Source organism: Danio rerio, chromosome 3 (genome assembly GCF_049306965.1).
Source record: "Danio rerio strain Tuebingen ecotype United States chromosome 3, GRCz12tu, whole genome shotgun sequence".
Classification (NCBI taxonomy): Eukaryota; Metazoa; Chordata; class Actinopteri; order Cypriniformes; family Danionidae; genus Danio; species Danio rerio.
In genome coordinates this window covers 14,053,004-14,067,919 of record NC_133178.1, presented here as the reverse complement: position 1 = coordinate 14,067,919, position 14,916 = coordinate 14,053,004, and the positions used below count along the sequence as shown (strand labels likewise).

Below are 14,916 nucleotides of genomic sequence, written 5' to 3'. Positions count from 1 at the left end.
TCATTTTGACCAATATGGTAATTTAAGGCAGAAATGCTCAGTTCTTTACTGTTTTGTGATAAAAAAATAACAATGTCAGAAAGAAATACACTGATAGTTAGAAAGCGGCAGGGTGTTATAAATATGTTAGTTTTATTTCAAAGAGTTATAAAATTACAAAAATTAAAAACTCTCTGTGTATCTATCCACTGGAACTTGCAGATGAGTGATTAATCCGCTCATAAATCAGCTGATTTGACGATGTTTTTAAATGCTTTCTCCAAAGCTTGAAAAGCTGTCAGTGATGTAATCAGCACACAAGCAGCCAATAGTGTTCAGCTTTTTCTGAGCACTCCTCCCTCAAAATTTCATTGGCTGTGGTTTGGTAGCTTGAATGAACTGATGGGGAATGAGTTGTTGTCAGATCATGTAGTGTGTGACCCCCCTCTTGTGGATCGTTCACGGAGTGTTGCGTAGTGTGAACACCACAGAGATTAAAAGACACAAAGTCAGGTCATGTAGTGTGAATGGAACAGCGATCTGCTGATGTTTAAAATCCTGTAGTGTGAACTAGGCTTTAATGGTGATCATTTTTAGTTTTGGATGAACTCTCCTTTTAATGTGGAGTATGCTGAATTTAGGGCAAAATATCCTTTAATATATTTTATTTAGGGATGCTAACGATTACTTGATCTATTAATTGTCAATAACCCAACAGACAGACCTTCGATGACTAATTAAGCATGGACATTTAAAGGTTTACTTATGCTTTGAACTGTGACATTCGTCCACGCATTACATAATCAAGTGTGTGCAGTTTATCCTCTTGACATCACATATTGTGGGACGCATAAAAAAAAAAAAAACCCTGTTAAGCGCACATCTCGGTTATATCCGCGGGTGTTTTAACCAATTTCATCTCATAGACTGGCACAAATCCTTCAGATCGAGTTAAGAAAAACTATCAGTGCTACAAATAGTTTATAAAGACTGTAGAGCTGATGCTGCTCAAACCGCGCTTCGTTAATCAATTAAACTGAACCCGTGAAAACAGTTTAATGGACTGTTTTGAAGCACTAGAGCATATCCCATAGCAGATTGGTTTTGAAGCGCTTCACCTCATATGTTATTCATTCTTCTTGTTTATGTTGTAGATAAATTATCAACAAAAAAAATACACTAATTTACACATTATACATAACGAAATACATTGCAAAAATTTTTTTCAAAGAAAAATATATAGTGTATATATTTTTAATTTGTGCCCATCTTTAACAACTGTGCGGGTGGATAATGCTTCACTTCGTGGAAAATAAGGATTTAATTAATGATCCACTGCTGTTGTAAACGTCTGTCATTGCAAACTTGCTGCATTTTTAATGTCATTATTTTGAAGATTATGTCTTGAGCATCTGATTTCTCCTCTGTGATTATGTCCAGTAAAAAAAGGCTGTTTTTTAATCATCTAAGGGACAATAGTGATATTACAGATTTAAAAAAAAAATCTTAATACTTAAAAGAAAACATAAGATTGACATAAAAAAAGTTCCTATCAATGTGGTAACAAGTGCCCTTAAATAACGCAGCTCGTAGTTTACAGAGAGCATTAAGTGTGCATTGAGATGTGTTTGAGGTTTTTTCACATAAGGCACGGCTTTAGAAAATGATGACAAAACTCTGCTGGGTAGTTGCGCTGGTTTACCAAAGCAGGTTTGGGTCTGTAATTTCTTATCTTCATAAGGGTGGTATTGTTTTAAATGATGAAACAGGTTTGTGGTGTTGCCTGCTTTTGATGGCACGAGTCGTCTGCGCAGTTTGCAGTGCTCGTTGCTCTGTTTTGTGTCAGATTGCAAAAAACTAAGTAGCTCCAGACTACTGATGTTTAGTGACGTTTCTTGTCAACAATGTCTGTGACCTTTTTTACCTGATTTATTCCTACTCCTCCAAGTGCAACTAACACTGTATGGCTGTAAATTTGTACTGCGTGCGGTACCCAGAAGGGCACGCAGCAAAATGCCTGCGCAGCGTTATGCATAGTACGTAAATATTATCGAACACCTATCTAACGGTCATTATCGTTTTATCAAAGAAATATATATTGTGATAATTATCGTTATTAAATTAATCACCCAGCCCTATATACACACAAAGTCTCCAAGTTTTCCCCCAAAACAATCAATCGCATTAGGAATACAGACCTGCACAGAGTGGCCTTGAATCTGGATGGGTACCTGGGAGACGTAGCTCAGGTACTGGGGGTTATAAACGGCTCCCTGGCCTGGTTGGGTCTGCAGCACGACTGTAGGACTGGGTGGGGTTGGTCGTGGTGGTGTGGGAGTCGCCGAGGGCTTCACCTGCAGAAATGACATGACAAATCAGATTGGCACATCAACTCTTCAAAAGCTTCGCAGAGGACATCAAAAACAGCAGAAAGTAATGCTCTCACCATGCTAAGAGGAGCCTTGGTGGGGTTGAATTCTTTGGCGTTGGGATTGAGTGTGGATTTCTTCACCTGACTGTATTAGAAAACATCATGAGCTGCTATTACCAACACATTTAATTACTCAAAGAAATTCACTGATTGACTAGTTCGAAATCAGACAAATCAGACCAGACTTGCATACAAACTGGATTGAAATCTTTTCATATGTACACAATGATAAGTGTTAAAGCATCAATAACAATTGTCTGAAATGGGTTTTCCTCGTTTCTTTTTAAAAATTAAATAAATGAATCAGCCATAAATCTGCATTCATAAAAAGCCATGGAAATAAAAATAAACAATGAAGAAAATAAATAGAATATGCTAAAAATAAACTGTAAAAATAAATGTTAAAAGCAAACAAATAAATGTAATATAAAACAAATGATAAAAATTAATAAATACATTTAAAAAAAATAAATGATTCAAAAAATAAATAAGTCACAATAGAAATAAAATGTAAAAAATAATATAAATACATTTTTAAAATAAATAAAATTAAATATAAATGAATAAATTTTTTTAAATAAATAACACAAGCAACAGAAATATATGTAAAATATAATTAAATAGAAATAAATGTAAAAAAATAAACAAATTTAATAAATAAAAGAGTTAAATATAAAAAATATATAAACAATTTTAAAATAAATAAATGTAATAAATTAAAAATAATAAAAAATAAGATTACTAGTATTGGTCACAAAAGTACTTGATTAAAAGCTGAACAGTCTGACATGTTCTACTCACTCGGTCATGCCCTCAGATCTCTCAGGGGCCTCTGGTTTGCCATCCTCACTGCCTGGGGTCCTTGCAGGTTGGGGCGCCCCCGCCGTCTGCCCTTCTGCAGGTGGATTTTGCATGCCAATCCCAGACGGTGCAGAGATGGATGTGGCCGGTGGAGGGGTGGAGGTCACCGGCCCTTCTGGATTAGTCTCTCTACTTCGCTCCTCTGCTGAAAGCTCTGTGTTCGGGGTTGTGGGCGGGGCTGGTTTTGCTTCTGTGGGAGCGGCGGGGTCAGTCTGTGTGTTGTGGGCAGGGTTTGCTTGAGTAGATTCAGTGGGCAAAGTTTTGGGGTTTTGCTGAAGCTAAAAAATAAATATTAATAATTTAAAAAAATAAAATAAATTTCACAAATAAGGAAAAACGCTCAGACTTAGCAACATAGTTCACATTCTGAAACAAGCTAATCTCGCCTATATACAAACAAAAGCGACTACAATGCAAACATGTTTGAACATTGTTCATATTGAGTGTATAGGTTTTTAAAGTGTGCTAACAACAGGTACTTTACTATGCCATCAGGCTAAGGAGGAGATGGAGTGTGTCCACAGACTCATTAACATCAGGGTTCTTTACAAAGTCAAATTTAAGCACTTATCCAAATACTTTAAATACATTGAAAAACATATTGAAAATACTTTATCACATTATATCAGATGCTATTTGTTAAAACACTACTATATTATAGAATAGTATAGCAAAAAACAGGGGAGGATTTGTGAAAGGTAGTAAAGAAAGAATGCAACAGGTAGGTCACTTGATCAATGTAATACAAGTTGTTTTCACATGACGACACTGATGACGTGTGAGACTCAGATGGTGGGCAGAAAGTGATTCTTCTGCATAGGAATCTCTATCAGAACATCAAAATGTTCGTTTTATGTTGTTTATTATTGTTTAACTCTAGATAAGAAATGCCGAACAGCTTTTATGGACTACCAAAAGCTTTTGCTTGTAAAGGGAGGAAAAGTTGAAGAAACTGGCTGAAAAACAGAAAAGGGGCAATGTAATAAACAATTTTTAGTACATCTATGTGTACAAAGTTTTTTGAACGAGATAATTTCATTTGACAGCACCAATAAAGATGATATACAGGCCTAACTATGTGTATTAGATGGTAATGTGTTATATAAAAATCACATACAAACACCACCAAGCTACAAAATCCAGGAGAATATAACCTTTGCGACAAAACTAGACTGTTACTATTGAAAAGCACCCCCCCTCTCTTGGAAAAATAAACTAATAATAATGTAGACTATGCGTCCACAGTTTTGTATGCTTTCATCTGTTATTACGTGATGTCGAAGATATCAGCAGGGGGGAAAAAACTATAGTAATTTATAATGAACATGTTTTTAAACCACATATTAAAGTGTATAATGTGCACAACTCTTTGTTAATGAATTCTCCCGAATACTGTAGCATTTTAAACTGAAACTATAGTAAATACTTTAACGTTAGAGTAAACTCTGGTGCAATGTGATGGTGTATAATTATACAAACTGAAGCCTATTGAATAATTTGTTTATTACTACAGTTGTGATGTACCACAGCAACAATATAATTACTACAACAGTTTAATTCAAGTAAAAATCTAAAGTATGCTTCCAAACACTATAGTATGTTCAAAGTAATAGCTAAATATATTTTAGTTTAGTAGAAATTTCATCGCAAAAAAAATAAAAATAAATAAATAAAATCGCAAAAAGACTTTCCTGCATCTCCCACTCAGTTTTTGTCCTTCCTGCCCTCCATCTGAATTTCGCGAGTCACCAGAACCACGTGATTGAAAACAACCTAGATGCAGATTACATTCGTGCACACTCACCCTAAAAGTATTACCAAACTTGCGAAGCTCCTCAGAGATTTGTGATCTCTGCTGGACCGAAGGTACTGTTACAATAAATAGAAGAACATTCATTAGCTAAATATCAAGAGGATGCAATGAAATTGGAGATAGCAACACAATACTAGCATTACTTTTGTTGCTCTTGCCCTCCTGTGGACTAACTGGACTCTCCATCCTTTCCTTGGACAGGATCTCATTTACTGTGGTGAAAATGAAAAGGAGTTAAGACGCACCGACAACTGGACAGTGTCTTAAATCAGATTTATGACAACATTTTACCATCTACAGGGAACAGAGGAGTGGGGCCAACAGGTTTGGATGAGGGGTCCAAATAAGATCCAGTCAGAAGAGGGTCCTGAGGAGGAGCATCTGGCTTAGGGGAGCGAGAGACTGCATGGAGAGAAGAAAAAAAAATTAGCAATGTGTTAAATTAGGGGAAAAAAAATGATAAAGCAATATTTACCAAATTTAAAAAGTCAGTATTTCTACAGTATGTTTGGCCTGTTTTAATATTAAAACCTAAAATAAGCATTTAATCAAATTAAATTGAAGATTACTTTAAAACCTAAAAAAAAAAAAAAACTAACAAAGGACTGTGGTTCGCTAAATTTGGATATGTGAAGTGATTGAAAAAGTTTTATTAGTGCAGGTGAAAAATATGTGTCTGTACTTATAAAATATGACGAGCAGTCAACAAGATTTGAAAAAGAAAACACCTTTTTCTTATTCCCTTCATTTCTGTATTTGTAACTTCACCAATCCATTAAAGAGCCCATATTATGGGTTTTTGAAAATGAGCTTCCATGCATTGTGTAACACAGCATCAAGTGAATAAAAACATCCAGCTGAGGTTTAAATCTGAAAGTGCCCAGCGTTCAAAACTATTGATTCTTTAAAGAAATAATCGACTCAGAGAAGAATAAATTAATCGTGTTCAGTTCAGATCTTTTGCCTGAACACATCGACGACAATACATCAACAAAAATGTAGTACCGGGTCCGGTTAAACGTGAACTTGCCTTTTCATTTAGACACTGGTGGAGCTCAAGGGACCACAGGACTGATCATGACATGAAGATGACAATCACTGACAGATGGAGATTCGCTTGCGGGTATTAAAGGGTTTTCACTACAATGCTACTGTATAGCCAACCTAGTGTTGTGTTTGTTCCTGTCATTTTTCTAATTATTTATACAATATCCTCCTTAGCAATACCAGCCGTTTGTTATTAAAGGAAGGAGCAGCAGAGTAGGCGAATATATTTATTATGTATGGGACCAGTTTCTTCTTCCTTTGGATCGTAACATGTAAGTGTAATTAAAATTGTTGCCTCGTTTTGTGTAGTTTGCAAAATATGTATTTTTGTTGTGTTGTAACATCACATGGCCTGTAATTACTTATCTATTATAGATCAGTGCTTCTATGCATCTCTCAGGTTAAATCCGTGTTAGGCTATTTACATATTGCAACCAAACCCATGTTGAAAACATGACGTGTGGTTCTTCCTTTACCGATTTAAATGCACTTCTGAACTCACGATCCTCTGCTGTCATCTTTGCTAAGGCCGCCATCATCTGTTCCTCACATTAGCAGCGTGGTCAATTTTCAAAATAGTTCAGCTTTTGTCACTGTGTGGATTAATGCTGAATGTGTGTCGCTGTTATTATTTGAAGTTAGTGTTAAGAGTAGAGTAATATGCTGGTTTTTTAACGCATTGCTTTGTTGCATTCCTGCATTGGGCTCTCACATACTCTATTTCTTAGCCATGGTGGGCGTTTCACACCGTCTCGCGCTGAACCCAGTCAAACAATCACAACAGACTGGGTCATCGAACAAATCAGCACAGATTAGCATCATGCAAAGGAGGGGTTTGGGAACAAATGAATCGAGAAACGAATCATATGGGAGTCGTTGGGATAATTAGGTAAAAATAAATGCATATTTTAAGATAATGAAAGTGTTTTTGACTTTGCATGCATGTCAGTTTGTTGTTGGAGACCCCTAAAACCAAAATATGACCCTTTATAATGCAAAATAGGGGCTCTTTAACATTCGTAATTACACAGCTGTCTGAAATACTTGATTCAATTTGGTGATAGCGATCTTTCAAATTATATTATTCCTGGTACTTTGATTCATCCTGACAGTCAGGGAATGAGTTCACTTGAATATTTATATCCTCATCCGTCAAGACGTTTTGACTCTGTGACTGAAAGATTTGTAGGTTAGTGTATATGCTCAATCAGCTCCATTCAGCTGGTTTTGTTTGTCAGCTTTGCTTTAAAGAATGAAACTATTATGGCCTAGAACAAATGTTTTGAGTCTAATTTTTACATTCTGTGGCAAGAATGCATATATAAAGTGGGATAAAGTACTTCCAGGCAGTTTTTTTAAAGCTCAGATAAGCCTGTCAGGTGTTATTCTGTGATGATAGCCTCCAAAATGTACTTTATTCCTTACTTATAAGCCAGATGGTAAAGTAGCAAAAATTACAAAGTCAGCTACCATTACGGAGGACAAATAAGCATGATTAAAAACCGTGATCACATTGCAAAAGACCTAGTGTGGGTACAGAAGATCTGTTTGGTTTACCTGTAGGGGAGGAGTGGGAGTTTGAGGTACGCATGTTTCTGTTAGTCTGTCCAGTCCTTTGAGACTTGGGTGAAACTGTAAAAGATCAACATGTTCATTAGTAACACACAAAATGGAATTCAGCATAATAATCTAAATAACATCAAATCGTAGACGCAATTTACCTCCATTGACAGGCCGGGCCACATCTGAGAGGGACTGAGGGTGTGAGAGTGAATGTGAGAGTGTGTGGGGGGAAGGAGGGCTGGAGTGACCCGGCTCTGAGGGCCGGGACTGTGTTGGCGTGCTGCTCTGTGATTGGTGTGTAGAGAATCCTCCTCTGACTGACAGAGAGCTGTTCCTATCAGTGGGAGGAAGGGCCTGGCTGTTAGCAGAGGGGAGGGGTCTAGGGGAGGAGCTTGATGGTCCGGGTCGATTTGTTCGATTAGGCAGGGTGGACACAGCCCCACCTCTTTCACCCCTGCCAGAAACTCCCATCTCTCGCTCCCTTGCTCTCTGGGGAGGAATGTATTTGCCCTCCCTAAAATAAAACAAAGATAAACAGACATCAACAACCAGAAGTAAAGAGAAAGACTATATCATATTGCAGCTAGAAATTAAATGAATAAATGAGTGTCAAACCTGCTCCCAGCACTGGAGAACCCAGGGCTATCTCTTCCCCTTTCTCTTTCTGCTGCTTCACGCTCCCGGTCTCGAACCACTGCACTGAATTTGTCTTCATCAGTTCTTCCCTCATCATTCTCCAGCGCCACTCTGTGGCGATACTGTGAACTAGCCTCGATCTCATTGGCCAATCGGGCGGCTCGAGCTTCTCGCTGCCTGAAGCCCTCAGAGCTTCCCCGCTCCAGAGGAACCCTATGAGAGAAAGACAATAGAATATGATGAAAAGTTCAGCGAGAGTTAAACAAAAATTAAAACTCAAAAAAAAAAAAAATGTTATGTTTGTTTGCATGTTTCAGCGGCATTTTGGCAGCCCTGGTTAGATTCATGGAAACAGTAGTAATATATATTCAATACAATGTTTACAATCATAAAAGTTTCTAAAGCATAATAAAAAATACAAATACCAATACTAATAAAGATCTATTAGAGTCTTGAGTCAAATAGATTCTTGGATTCAGTTCTTTATATTTAAGATGCCTAATGAACTATCTGAAAAGGTATTAAAATCTTTTTGATCAAATCTAAAAACCACCATGATCACGACAAGGTCAGGCACCCTGAAAAAAAAACATCTAAAAATGAACAAAATGATCAACATACGTGTACATGGAGAGACTGGAGTCATAGGTGGACTTCACCCCATAGGTCTCCTCATTAAAGCGGAACATCTCACTGGCATCCCAACCATTAGCCTGAGATGGAGAAAAAGAAATGCAAAAGGCATGTGAAACATCCATTGTGACCAATTACTGCTGTGTTTACAAAGAATGCGTGAAACTCACTGTGTCTGCATCTAAGTCAAAGTTCTCTCCATTGCTGTCGCCTCCATCCCACCTCTGGAGGACCTTCTCTCTGTGGTCACCGTTTAATCTTGATGAGCCAATTGCAGAGTCTGTGAAAGTGTCTGAAAACACACACAAAAATCATATAATAGGTAAATCATCATATTATAATGATCACCATAATAATAAATAATCTGTTACAAGAGTGAGACTTTTGAATTTGTTGAGTTAGGATTGCGTTGTGGTGTTAGGATTGTGTTTTATGTCTGTTCTAGGTTGGGGAATGCCTTTAGCGCACATGACGCTCGTCAGCTCCCTTATTTAAACACAGTAAGAGAGTTTGTCTGGGCTGCTGTTCATTCACTGTTTGGCCAGTTGGCCAGAGCTGTGCTCCAATCCGGGCTTTATGTTTGTTTTGCAGCCATTCACTTGCTTTTCACACTGATTAAACATACTGATAGGGATGTTTTGATTGTTATTTTCAATTATGTTAAAATAAATATGATTTTTAACTTTATTTCGCCGTGTCGTCTCCCTTAATGTCACATCTTTGAGCCAGGTGTAACAGTTGCCATATCAGACTCTCTGGCTATTTCATGGCAAAACCGGATCAAATATACAGCATTTTATAAATATTGCTTTTCCATAGTAGCAAAGAAAATCTAACAATTAAGACATCCATAATACATAATAGATAAAAAATATCTAAAACAGCTTTAAAAGGTTTACTTTTAATAAAAAATATGCCATTTATGTTTAAAAATATTTCCTTTAAAGTTTCTCCAGATAACTTCTGATAACAAAAATAGTGGCTGGGCATATTAAGAGTACATGTTTAACAGTTTGGTTTCTGTTGAATACAGACACTTTGGGGGAAACTTCTTCGAGTAAATATTCATGAGTAAGTCTTGAGTGTCTAATATGGAATGTCCGAATCATCTTGTGAATTTTCTCCATACTTTTGGCTGGACTTTAAAAAGTTTATTATATCTCATTCGACTTGTGATTTGTTAAGAATATAGCTTTTTATTAGTAGCTTTAAATCTGAAGGTGGGATTTGGCACTTCTTCATTCTTCCTGTTTTTAAGGCTGACATGTCCTGGGATCCAGAAGAAGACTAGATCATAAAAGTTTCTCTGTAGTTCATTTCTCTCTGTTACAATGCCACACAGAGTTTAACAAAGATTTTGAAACAAATTTCTAAACATAATAGTTTTAATAACTCATTTCTAATAACTGATTTAGTTTATCTTTGTCATGATGACAGTATTTAATATTTTACTAGATATTTTTCAAGACACTAGTTTTCAACTTAAAGTAACATTTAATAATTTAATTAGGTTAATTGGGCAAGGAAGTGTAATCAGGCAAATTATTGTATAATGATGGTTTGTTCTGTGGACAATCAAAACAAATATTGCATATGGGGGTTAATAATATTGTTCTTAAATAGTTTAAAAAATGTAACACTGCTTTTATTCAAGCCAAAATAAAACAAATAAGACTTTCTTTAAAGAAAAAATATTGTAGAAAATACTGTGAAAAAAATCCTTGCAACATCATTTGAAAAATAGTTAAAAAAAAGAATTCATAGGATGGCTAATCATTTAGACTTCAACTTTACTTCTTCTAGTCGCACGCACGCACGCACGCGCACGCGCACACACACACACCTCGGGTAGCGTAGTTGAGGTCTACGTCTCTGCAGATCATAGTGACAAGGTCACTAGGGCCAAAGATCATGGTGTCTGTGATCTCTTCTTTCCTGGGATGGACAGCTGTGCCGCCTCCACCGCCTCCATCTCCTTCCTCATTCTTCACCTTGTGCACAGCATCCACTGCCAGCTCACACTAAAGACACAGACGAGAAAGCATGTGTGAGGTCTCATCATATAATTTATAATTTAATCAAACAGATGTGCGCACTAGGGATATTTAACAAAATAAAACATCTCGACCAAAACCAAAAATTCTGCATGTACTCATGCATGTACTTCAGACTGCACGATTTTCAAAATAGTCTCAGATGTTTTTACACAGCATGACTATCTAGGGTAATGTTTCGTCACTGCTGTGTTTACACTGCAAGATGGATCGACGACAGAGTGATTCACATTGCATGACTTTACAACAGGAAGAATCCCCGATAACTTTGTCTTGGTCCACAAACTACGGGGAACAGCGTGATGCCATGTAGTATATCTTTTGTTACTGACTACATAATGAGAAAGAAGCCTTTAGTGGGGTAGAAAATGTACTTATTACTAATTTCCTTCAAAAGACAGGTGAGCAAATTTACTCCTCAACTTTTTTTCTTTTTCGACTGGGTTGTGGTATTGCTCAGATGACACGTCAAACAGGCACGGGTGCTCCTGACAAATTTACACTAGTTTTTCCTCCATTTCTTGAGCCCAAATTGACTGAAAATAACTTCTCCCGCTGGCCTGCAGATACCCATACTAGTGGATGCTGCTCTCTCATTGGTTGTAGGTAATCACCGATGTTATTTTCAATCAGAACACATTTCATTCACATTTTAAATCGCCTACAGGCGTAGATATTTAGCACGCCAAATATCTGATGGGTGTTGGTGTCTCAATCGCAGATTCTCTTAGATCGCCTCTTTGATAGTTCACACAGAGTGATTGTTACATATGTGAATGACCACTGATTTGCCTGTGATTTCAGGCATTTGTCAGAAATTTCTCAAAACCTGTTGGGGAGTCATATTCAGGGCTAAAATCATAGTCTGAACCTAGCATTAGCCAAAAACCAAAATCGGATTGTTTCAACTGCAGGTCTATCAGAACTCAATTTCTAATCAGCGATATGCACTGCTAAACAACTCACTAAGGTGCCATTCCCATCATGTCTTTTGCACAAGCAAGATTGTTTATCCGCTTAAGTGTGACGTCACGCGAAGCACCATATCATACTGTATGGGGAGATCAAATGGTAATAAATAAACGTTGAAAAAGTGCATAAACAACATAATGAATATTTTCTCAATTCAAATGAGTAGCAGTTTGGACCCGGAAACAGTATTTCATGTCACGACTTAACAAGCGGATAGTTGCGTTTTCCAGGCACACCTCAGAATCCCAAAAGTGCAATTTTTTGCATAAATCAAATTAATTCCACATAAATACAATAATTAAATGCAATTTCTTTAGCTCCTGGTCAATTGTAATTCATATTCAACATTGCCCATCTTTGTGATGCGACTATTGGGATTGCGCAGATTGTAATATCGATGCTCAAACCATATATTGTGTAGCCCTACTGGACAACCTTTTTTAGCTCATATTTTTTAGCCATGTTCCTCTAGCATCTTCAGTTCTCTGACTATAATTGTTAGCGGCCTTTCCTAGTTCATACACTCAAATGAAAGCCCCAAAAAGTTGAAATTAAGTTTTGTTAATAAAAAGCTGCATCTTTAAAGGCTGGTTTACACTCGACACGTTCGCTAGTTTGCATGAGTGTGAGCGGGAAATGTGACATAATTTCTGTGTTTGCGGAGGTTCGCTTTGGGTGCGCGTGATATAATTTGGGCTGGCGGAGCACACAACATTTTTAGACGCGAGCAAACTTTTTGCACGTCGACGTGATTAATTAGAGTTGAATATGAATGACTTTGAAGGGATTTTGTCTGAAACAGGTACGCCTGTATAGACACCTTTATAATCCGTCCATGCGTGATCATAGAAAAACCAGATAATGTAATAATAAATACAGCCGTGGAAGACGAGGAAAGTTTTTGTTAAAATGTTTGGAAAAACCTGAGGGATAAGTTTGTTAAAGCCAAAAGAGGCCATGGTAAAAGTGGAGACCCAGGTACACAATTACAGAAACATGTTTTTCCACCATTTATAGGTTTAACGCTGATGTATATATTGCAATTTTAAATTTAAAACTATTAAAAAGCTACAAAACTGCAATTAAAGAACAAATTATTTCTTTGACAGCTGAAAAGGAGTGTTTAAAGCTATCGGTTTACGATAAATTGATGCCCTGTTTTTCTAGGCTTTATTGGTGATAATGGGCAGGAACATTGGACTATTAATGCCTTTTTAGCATACAAGTAGAGGACAGAAACTAACCAGAGAGCAATGTGTCATATGTGGAGTGGCCTAAATCTAAAAAACATATGTATTTTTCAGTAAGTGAACTTTTTTTGCTTTTATACTTGCTTTAATAAAAAAATATATTTGTAGAGCAACGCATGTTCTGTTGTCATTAATATTTTAATAAACTTTAATAAGTAAAACTGCCCAAGCGATGAACAAAATCAAGTGATGCATCAAAGTTTGATTTAAAAAAAATCTTAAATGGTTATAAATCTTTACTTAATTATCACTAAAACTATTTATGAAGATAAGAAAAATAAAATAAAAAATTTGGTAATATTAATGATATGACGTAGTTCTGGAAACTTTCTACTTCTATTTATCCATCTGATTTCACGGTGGGTTTCTTTTGACCACTCTCTGTCATATTAAAAAAAATAACACAACAACAAATGCATCAAGTTTAAAAGCCTCGTCCATTTCGTGAGGTGCGATTGCAGTCAGTGGAGGTCTGCAACGCGGTGCCAGGCAAAACTATAAATCAGGCTTAACATTGTGAGGGCATCCACTTTTTATTGTTTTTGTGGCCTGCACCTCAGCCCAGTTTGGGTATCAGGTGTGCATTTTATTGGTCAAATCTGTCAGGCCACAAAAACATTTCAGCCAAAGGTAAAATTTATAAAAATCTTGCTCATGATGTATTTTGCACTTGAGATTGCATTTGCAATACAGGTTGATGTTTCCAAATTTGATAGGACAGACTTACACGTGAGCTTAACGTCTTAAAGATTCCCTCATACAAGCTGCCGTTCTTCACCATAACATCGCATCTGGAGCCCTGAGGGGAAAAAAATCATACATATGAGCATTTGCACATTTTTGCATCAAGTTAAAACATTCCAAAGCACACACAAAAACAAGATTGCACTGAATAAAAACACTGAATGTGGGTTTCCTACTCTTACAAATTCTGCCCAACAAGTTTGATGGCAAGTTTGACATCTATTTTATGAAGAATAGGGGCCTTAAAGTAAAAGTAATAATAAAAATTTTAAAAAAGTTGACAACTTTTGACAACTTGCCTGACAAATGTGTTATTGCCTATCCAAGTTTTAGAAAAAACAAATAATAATAACTTGACCTCTCGATCATTTGGAATCAGAAGTGGCTTATATGAAGGCAAAGGCCTCTAGATTACGCTTATTTTACCCAAATAAAATATGATCATGCCTTGATTTTTAATTATTTAATTAGGACAGTACAGTCTGACTTTGCTTAGACAAATGTCTTGTCACTCGACTTGAATAATGTACAGTATAGAATAGTTATGTTTCAGTGGAAAAGGATTGCATTGGAGGACTGCATCCATACATCTCTGCAATGACTCAAATCATTTATTAAATGTCATCTGGAATGGCAAAGAAAGTGTTCTTGCAGGACTCCCAGAGTTCATCAAGATATTTTGGATTCATCTTCAGTGCCTCCTCCTTCATTTGACCCTAGACATGCTCAATAATGTTCATATCTTGTCACTGGGCAGGCCAAACTCAGGAGCACCTTGACCTTCTTTGCTTTCAGGAACTTTGATGTGGAGGCTAAAGTATGAGAATAAGCGCTATGCTGCTGAAGAATTTGCCCTCTCCTGTGGTTTGTAATGTAATGGGCAGCACAAAAGTCTTGATACCTCAAGCTGTTGATGTTGCCATCCACTCTGCA

The 14,916-nt window shown here is 36.7% G+C and overlaps 1 protein-coding gene and 1 long non-coding RNA gene across 6 annotated transcripts in view; one reads left to right on the top strand and one right to left on the bottom strand.

Moving 5' to 3' along the window:
- The window catches only part of LOC137490042 (uncharacterized), an 846,477-nt gene that overhangs the window by 571,971 nt on the left and 259,590 nt on the right, over window positions 1–14,916 (top strand). The gene's annotated exons all lie outside the window — the stretch shown is intronic.
- The window catches only part of atxn2l (ataxin 2-like), a 31,031-nt gene that overhangs the window by 13,975 nt on the left and 2,140 nt on the right, over window positions 1–14,916 (bottom strand). For all 5 annotated transcript variants that reach the window (XM_009299272.5, NM_212684.2, XM_068215868.2 and 2 more), the window contains 13 exon segments: window positions 13,967–14,038; window positions 10,807–10,984; window positions 9,134–9,255; window positions 8,952–9,043; window positions 8,310–8,543; window positions 7,853–8,208; window positions 7,689–7,763; window positions 5,376–5,486; window positions 5,228–5,296; window positions 5,076–5,140; window positions 3,212–3,549; window positions 2,426–2,495; window positions 2,178–2,333 (listed from right to left, as the gene is read on the bottom strand). In XM_009299272.5, the coding sequence (XP_009297547.2) occupies window positions 2,178–2,333; window positions 2,426–2,495; window positions 3,212–3,549; window positions 5,076–5,140; window positions 5,228–5,296; window positions 5,376–5,486; window positions 7,689–7,763; window positions 7,853–8,208; window positions 8,310–8,543; window positions 8,952–9,043; window positions 9,134–9,255; window positions 10,807–10,984; window positions 13,967–14,038 (1,938 nt within the window).